This window comes from Parambassis ranga, chromosome 14 (assembly GCF_900634625.1).
Source record: "Parambassis ranga chromosome 14, fParRan2.1, whole genome shotgun sequence".
In the NCBI taxonomy this organism is placed as follows: domain Eukaryota; kingdom Metazoa; phylum Chordata; class Actinopteri; family Ambassidae; genus Parambassis; species Parambassis ranga.
This window is the reverse complement of record NC_041034.1, coordinates 9,966,653-9,975,122: the sequence shown is the minus strand read 5'-3', so window position 1 is coordinate 9,975,122 and position 8,470 is coordinate 9,966,653. Positions and strand designations below refer to the sequence as shown.

The 8,470-nt window shown below is 40.0% G+C and overlaps 1 protein-coding gene across 1 annotated transcript; it reads right to left on the bottom strand.

Annotated features, from left to right (window-relative positions):
- Positions 1-1,429: 1,429 nt before the first annotated feature.
- LOC114446267 (uncharacterized) lies at positions 1,430-8,388 on the bottom strand. Its single transcript, XM_028421769.1, has 4 exons — positions 8,201-8,388; positions 2,824-3,095; positions 2,450-2,755; positions 1,430-2,257 (listed from the first exon to the last, which is right to left on the bottom strand). The coding sequence occupies exons 2-4, from the start codon at positions 2,953-2,955 to the stop codon at positions 1,745-1,747; spliced, it is 951 nt and encodes a 316-aa protein (XP_028277570.1). The 5' UTR covers positions 2,956-3,095; positions 8,201-8,388; the 3' UTR covers positions 1,430-1,744.
- Positions 8,389-8,470: the final 82 nt, after the last annotated feature.

Here is an 8,470-nt window from a genome sequence, read left to right as displayed (position 1 = left end):
CGTTACATATATTTCCTGATAAGGTGACACACTTTAACTGTTGTTCAGCAACCTTCCAACACTTTCCCTTTACTTTGTTTCACCGCACGCAGCTAACCGCGAGCTAAGCCCGGAGAGCAGTTTAGCTAGCTGAAGTAGAAACAGCGTTTGATAAAAGTTATACAACAAAATCACATACCTCCGGATAGCTGTGGTCTTTAGCTGTGGTCTTCGTATATACTGTTCATATTAGTGTGCGGAAGTGAAGCACTTCTCGCGCATGCAGCGCAGCAGCAATCCAACAACAACGTTTGAAGGGGCGGGAGGAGAGATTCTTCTTCTTCTCCTCTGCTGGCTTCCGGTGAGGAGAGGTGGGTGATGGCGCCCTCTACAGATACACAATGCTGTTTTTAATTTGATTTATTCAATACATTAGATGCAGACTGTTAGATATTTGTTTACAGAATCTGAGAACACCCGTGATGTTTTATTTTACTTTGCATCAGTTTCACATGTAATACTACAAATAAATGAAATGTCAAAACAGTTTGTTTTCTCTTAGAATAGAATAGAATAGAATATACTTTATTAATCCCTTTGGGAAGGTCCCTCGGGGAAATTTGGGTACCAGCAGCACTACAACACCAACAGTCAGAGCAAGAGTTAAATAGAATAAGATAAAATAGAATAAAATAGAATATAGTGCAGTAAAAAATAAAGGAATTATTTACAAACATTGCACACCAGCATAGATTGTCATGTGATATAGTGCAGTAATGTAAAGGAATTGTGTACAAAAAATTTGCACAGCAGCATAAATGGTAATGTAGTATAGTGCAGTAAATGTAAACAAACATTGCACAGCAGCATAAATGGTACAGGATTATTGCACATGTAAATTATTGCACGTGTGTTGTATCAGGCGGGCTGTGCTCCTCCCTTCCTTCTCCCCCTCCTGCCAAAAGCAGAGTTGTAGAGTTTGATGGATCGGGGCACAAAGGAGTCTCTGAGTCTGTTGGTCCTGCTCTTGGGGAGGAGCAGCCTGTGACTGTTCTGGCTCCTCTGAGCGCTGATGACAGTGTGCAGAGGATGACTGGCATCGTCCACAATAGCCAGGAGTTTTCTTAGTGTTCTCCTCTCTGCCACTGTCACCAGGGAGTCCAGCTTCATGCCGACCACAGAGCCGGCCCACCTGATAAGTCTGTCCAGCCTGTTAGCACACCTTTTGTTTATGTTACCCCCCCAACAGACAACAGCATAAAAAAGTGTACTGGCCACCACAGACTGGTAGAACATCCACAGGAGTTTCCTGCAGATGTTGAAGGCTCCCAGTCTTCGCAGGAAGTACAGTCGGCTCTGGCCCTTCTTGTACAGGTGATCTGTACAGCATGTCCAGTCCAGCTTGTTGTCCAGCCACAACCCGAGGTACTTGTAGTTGCCTACAATCTCCACCTCGTCGTCCCTGACGGTCACTGGACGTGGCTGTGGGCTGGACTTCCTGAAGTCGATGACCAGCTCCTTAGTCTTTGAGGTGTTAAGCTGGAGATGGTTCACCTGACTCCAGGTGACATCTGAGGACATCCATACTTCATCTACATTAATTCAACAAGTGCATGATCAATGAATATGATCTGCCTGTGATGTATGATCTAATTTGACCTCAGCTCAAAGTCCTCCCTCTGTCTGAGGAGGTTCTGGAAGGCTTTCTCTCGGTAAATGAAAAAGTTTCTGTTCCGCTCCAGGTCCTGAGCGTTGATAATGCGGGTCACCAGAGCTTGCTGAATGGCCGAAGACTCACAGGGATGGTGCTGCACGTTGTGACGTTTCTCCAAGGCTCGATGACTAACATGTGTTCTTCCTCCTTCCTGCTGTGCCCAGCAGAAATATTGAGTGTGTTTTTATTTATCATACCTACAGTGGTGTCATTGTTTCCCTTCCTGTCTTCGTTGAGTCCAACGTCCTCTGTGGAGCCATGAGTTTTACAGCTTCCAGCAGTTGAATTGGGTGTGGTAGAGTCATTGAATATATCAGCCGAGACACTTGGACTGACCAAACTGATATTAAAAAGGACACTGCTGGAGCATGTTGTATTGGTTGCACTGGTTTCTTTTGGACCACTGGCTGCATTGATTGCAGTGTGATGTGGGCCTGGAGCTGCAGTCTCCTGTATGTTTCTGCGCAGATAAGCTGCGTAGCCCTGAATCAGGTGATTCAGTCCTGTCTTATAAGAAAAACGCAGTGATTTAGCAGATCCCAAAGGCACAGAGTTCAGACGGACCTGTTGGAAGAAGAACAAAAGTATATCTGAGCTTGTCTGTTTTTTAGCACCTTGTCAGACATAACAGAGCTCTTACTTAAGTTGCATTGTGAGTAATGTAGGCAACAGTTTAAGGCACAAAAAAGCATGTGGATACTGCACCATATGGTCATTGACATGTTTCATCTGGAGTTTTCGCCTGCCCATCCTTACCTGGTGCAGTCTCAGGTGCAGGTGAAAAGCTGCTCCTGCCAACCACTGCTGCATGGACACTGAGCTCATTCTCTTCTTGTTAATCATCCTCTCATAATGATCAAGCAGTTCAAGTTTCAGCAAACTGTCGTAGAGCTCCGTGGTTTCGGCCATTGTCTCCTGGTTGTTGGCGATGCCAGGAATGAGGCGGAGGTAGCTGTTAATTAGCTGGCCAATTCTTGAAGAGGTACTGATGCCAAAAATCATCATGGCCTGGGGTCCCTGCGTTGATAGATGGCCCTCTGTGGATGATCCTTGCACTCGGACCTGATAAGATAACAATTTTTGATTTTTTTTTCTACAAAAAACACACAAAACTGAACAGCTTTGCCTACATGTTGGGCAACCTGGTCAAAAAGCATGGACAGAGCCAGAGCAATGACCCCTACTCCTCCATAGGTGACCCTGCTGCCCCCCAGCTCTCCGATCAGGCTCTGTCTGAACGCCGCTTGCTGCTCTCCGCTCATACCCCGCTGCAGGAAACCATATCGATGCTGCAGTGCTGCTGAGGAGTCCAGTGACAGGAAGGTTGTGAGGACGGGATCCAAGGAGATATCAGGGATGATGCTGGCATCTCGTGCCACAGAGAACAGCTGGTGGACGGTGGCTGGAGAAGGAAGACACAAACCGCGGCCCATCGGGATCATGGCTGCAACTGTCAGTTTAACCAGGAGGATGTTATCAACGTGACCAGTCCACCATAGAGAGCATGAACAGGAATACAAATGCATGACCTCTTTGTTTAATGAAACAAGGGTTATGCACAAACCTCAGATGTCCTGTAGTTTGAGTCTACATGTTCTGTTTGCAGCCTGTTTCACTGCAGCTGTGGACATAAACAGGCTGAATAGTCTTTTACATCGTTCATTGTTTATGAAAATAGGACCTTCCTGTTTTATGCAAATTTGTTTTGAAGGACATGAACAAATGATTTTAGTTGCTATGACTGCTTTGCTGTTTTTTCCACAGTGGCTGCATAATAATTGATCATATTAATTGTAACGCTGCGGTCTCTCACACTTTGGATGGGTCAATACTCTGTTCTATTCAGAGCATGCCTGTCTGTGCTCATCTGCCCCTCAGCCTAGGATAAATATGAACAAAATCTTCTGTCTGCTGTGACAAAATCAATACAATCTTTTTTTACAATTTTTTTTAGCTCAATTTTTGAATATACTGATAAAGTTTCTTATCTATATCTAAAAGGAGATTATATCTCTGTAAGCTATATTTAGGAATTTATACTCAATAGCATGAAAAATCAAGTGTTCCAAATGTTTTGACATCATAGAAGAATTACAAAACCAGAAATGAAGAAAGTATCCCTGCAACTGAACGGAACAGTCACATTGGCATTTTAGACACTATTAACCCTCATGCATTGTTCGCAAACACTACCCTAATGTGTTGTTCGGGGACAAAAACGTCCCCTAACTTTAACGGTTTTAAAAATATATTAGATAAATATTTTTTTGAAATTTTTTTGCATAGACCTTTTAATTAACTTCAGTTCTAATCAACAGTAGTGAAAAAATCATTTTCCCCCAGGATTTTAACCCTTTAATCACCAATTTTATAAGGGGTGGTGCTGAAAATTGAAAAAAAAAAAACACAAAATGGCTCATTTTTAATAGAAAAGGTGAATGTGGACTGGATTCTTTTGAACCTTTATTACAGTCTTGGTCATGTCAAACATCAGTAAAAAAATTGACTTGATTGCATTATTAGTTTTTGCACAGCACTGGATTTTCTTTTTTTCTCCCTAATGTGTTGTTCGGGGACAAAAACGTCCCCTAACTTTAACGGTTTTAAAAATATATTAGATAAATATATTTTTGAATTTTTTTTGCATAGACCTTTTCATTAACTTCAGTTCTAATCAACAGTAGTGAAAAAATCATTTTCCCCCAGGATTTTAACCCTTTAATCACCAATTTTATAAGGGGTGGTGCTGAAAATTGAAAAAAAAAACACACAAAATGGCTCATTTTTAATAGAAAAGGTGAATGTGGACTGGATTCTTTTGAACCTTTATTACAGTCTTGGTCATGTCAAACATCAGTAAAAAAATTGACTTGATTGCATTATTAGTTTTTGCACAGCACTGGATTTTCTTTTTTTCTCCCTAATGTGTTGTTCGGGGACAAAAACGTCCCCTAACTTTAACGGTTTTAAAAATATATTAGATAAATATTTTTTTGAAATTTTTTTGCATAGACCTTTTAATTAACTTCAGTTCTAATCAACAGTAGTGAAAAAATCATTTTCCCCCAGGATTTTAACCCTTTAATCACCAATTTTATAAGGGGTGGTGCTGAAAATTGAAAAAAAAAACACACAAAATGGCTCATTTTTAATAGAAAAGGTGAATGTGGACTGGATTCTTTTGAACCTTTATTACAGTCTTGGTCATGTCAAACATCAGTAAAAAAATTGACTTTATTGCATTATTAGTTTTTGCACAGCACTGGATTTTCTTCTTTTCTCCCATTTTGTCCCATAGACTTACATTATAAACACACTTTTTTGACTGCACAGCCATGGCACTACATAATCATGCATTCTTGATTGTTGGTGGTTTACCCTGTTGGTAGGAGGTAAAATTTGTGATTTTTACAGTTAACAACTTAATTACCATATTAACCCTTTACCTGCAGGCCTGTGCTCATGTAGTGTAGTTTCTGGCTTGTATATGGAGTTATAGGGAGTATTTTAGCACATAATTGTGTGTCTACACACTGTGTGTGTATGTTAGAGAGGAAGAGAGCCATTTGCACACTGATCTTGTTGTCTGTGAGTACACACAACCACAGAGTCTTCATAGTAAACAAAAACAAAGAAAGTGTTGCTATGCACGTGTGGCCCTTTGATGTCTACAGGTGCAGACTAAACAAAACAAAAAGGCAAGTGGTCTTACATGTGACCTTGTGGTCATTTGATGGTGAGAAGAGCAGAAAGCAACATGAAGAGAGGATTCACTTGTGCACAATCTCTGGAAATGATTGTGCAGCCTGGCTCTATGAAGGGCCAGGCTGTGAAGCTGTGAAGGCTGCACAAGTAGATCCGTCACTTGTTCACAAGCGAATCCTTCATTCGTTCACAAGTGAATCCTTCACTCATGCACAGGTGAATCCTCTCTTCATGCTGCTTGCTGCTCTTGTCACCATTAAATGACCAGGAGGATGCATGCAAGTCCACTAGTGTTTTTGTTTTGTTTAGTCTGAACCTCTCAGCATCAAAGGGCCCGGCACTTACTTTTAGGGCTGCAACAAATTTACTTTACTTTACTTTACTAAACTACTTTTAATACTAATTTTAGTAGGGGACTAAACTGTAGATTAGATTTGGTTAGTCAATGATTATTTATTATGTTATCAAGTTATCTATCTATGGTGTCTATTTAGTAACATGCACATGTACGTATGGTCGTGTGGAGCGCAACACACCATGGAAAAGGGGCACTTAGACCTCACTTAGACTAATTCAGTGATCTCAACTGAGACACTAACCTAAAAGTAAAGTCACTCTACTGGAGGACGTGTTTTCCGAAAGCTAAAAAAAAAAAAAAAAAACAGCTATTTTACCCATCCACAACTTCAGACGCCAGAACTCCTGGATGTTTTCATTTTACATGCTTATGCATTGCCGTTGTACGTCTGAATTAGGTACACTTCACTTACTTAGTAACTTTATTTTCCTGACTTTCCTTCCCTGACAGTGTGCAAATGGCTCTCTTCCTCTCTAACATACACACACAGTGTGTAGACACACAATTATGTGCTAAAATACTCCCTATAACTCCATATACTTAAGCCAGAAACTACAGTACATGAGCACAGGCCTGCAGGTAAAGGGTTAATATGGTAATTAAGTTGTTAACTGTAAAAATCACAAATGTTACCTCCTACCAACAGGGTAAACCACCAACAATCAAGAATGCATGATTATTTAGTGCCATGGCTGTGCAGTCAAAAAAAGTGTGTTTATAATGTAAGTCTATGGGACAAAATGGGAGAAAAAAAGAAAATCCAGTGCTGTGCAAAAACTAATAATGCAATAAAGTCAATTTTTTTACTGATGTTTGACATGACCAAGACTGTAATAAAGGTTCAAAAGAATCCAGTCCACATTCACCTTTTCTATTAAAAATGAGCCATTTTGTGTGTTTTTTTTTCCATTTTCAGCACCACCCCTTATAAAATTGGTGATTAAAGGGTTAAAATCCTGGGGGAAAATGATTTTTTCACTACTGTTGATTAGAACTGAAGTTAATGAAAAGGTCTATGCAAAAAAAATTCAAAAATATATTTATCTAATATATTTTTAAAACCGTTAAAGTTAGGGGACGTTTTTGTCCCCGAACAACACATTAGGGAGAAAAAAAGAAAATCCAGTGCTGTGCAAAAACTAATAATGCAATCAAGTCAATTTTTTTACTGATGTTTGACATGACCAAGACTGTAATAAAGGTTCAAAAGAATCCAGTCCACATTCACCTTTTCTATTAAAAATGAGCCATTTTGTGTTTTTTTTTTTCAATTTTCAGCACCACCCCTTATAAAATTGGTGATTAAAGGGTTAAAATCCTGGGGGAAAATGATTTTTTCACTACTGTTGATTAGAACTGAAGTTAATTAAAAGGTCTATGCAAAAAAATTTCAAAAAAATATTTATCTAATATATTTTTAAAACCGTTAAAGTTAGGGGACGTTTTTGTCCCCGAACAACACATTAGGGGGTAAAATTTGCCCACAGTGTACCGTTGACCTATGAAAAATTTTAAAATCATATTAACAAAATTTATGTAAAATTAAGCTTATTGAGGAAAAATGATTCAATTTGTCCACATATTGACAAAGTTATGGCCAAAATAAACAGAAAAATTTCTCTCAGAGGACAAAAATGTCCCGAACAACGCATGAGGGTTAAACACTATTAAACACGAACACTGAACATTAAGAGACTTGACTTAGACTTGCCGTCAGTGACTTGAGGCTTGAACCTGGAAGATATTTCACACAACACAAGATTCCATCCAGACTTACTGCAGAACAGTGAGTGAAGATGGATTGCTTCATTTGGCCATCACTAGTCCTGGCTATAATCGAGGAGCGTCAAATTAAGTGTGACCCAAGTCCTAATGAATAAACTGCGAGTCCTCATCTCTACCTAACACCACAGTCAGCATTAATTAGGTTCTGCGCTTGAACCACTCATATGGTAAATAAACCAGAACCACCACCTGTTATTATTTATATTGTTATATCTTATTAAATATTTAACAATATGACACTTATAGGCTATTTTTTATTTTTTTTAAAGTGTGTGTGTGAGAGAGAGACAAGAGGGCTTCTTCTTGGAGGTGGACCTAAATCTGAGAATTTACTGAGACTTTTTTCCCTCAGAATTGTCGAATTCTGGAAAAAAACAAGTAAAAATCTGAGATTTTTTTGCACAACTGTCAGATGTTGTTTTAGTTGACAGCTTTTATTGGAAGCTTGTAAGCTGTAAGGTTCTGCTGCCTCTTATTCGCTTTGTTCTTCTTTGTTTTATACTGCAGGTCTGGTTCATTATACTCTTCTTGTCTCTGCAGCCACGATGGTTTTTTTTGGTTTATGGTTTATGGTTTTGGATCTGAGGAGGACAAAGGCTCCAGTGACCCCTACCAGCATCAAAGGGGTCAGTGTGGAGGTGGTGGAGGAGTACAAATACCTGGGAATGCACTTGGACCACAAACTGGACTGGAGTAAGAACGTGGACACTGTCTACAGGAAGTCGCCTCTACCTTCTGAGGTCCTTCAACATCTGCAGGACGATGATGAGGATGTTTTATGAGTCTGTGGTGGCCAGTGCCATCATGTATGCTGTTGTCTGCTGGGGCAGCAGTCTGAGGGTGAGGGACATCAACAGACTCAACAGAATCATCAGGAAGGCCGGCCATGTTGTGGGAGAGGAACTGGACTCTCTGACAGAGGTGTGTCA

What these genes read in the sequence shown, in the direction of transcription:
- LOC114446267 (XM_028421769.1), bottom strand. Translation starts at nt 2,955, where the DNA reads ATGAGCGGAGAGCAGCAAGCGGCGTTCAGACAGAGCCTGATCGGAGAG. An exon ending in TTGACCAGGTTGCCCAACAT is followed by an intron (nt 2,756 to 2,823) that starts GTAGGCAAAGCT and finishes TTATCTTATCAG; the next exon opens with GTCCGAGTGCAAGGATCATC. An exon ending in TGCACCTGAGACTGCACCAG is followed by an intron (nt 2,258 to 2,449) that starts GTAAGGATGGGC and finishes TTCTTCCAACAG; the next exon opens with GTCCGTCTGAACTCTGTGCC.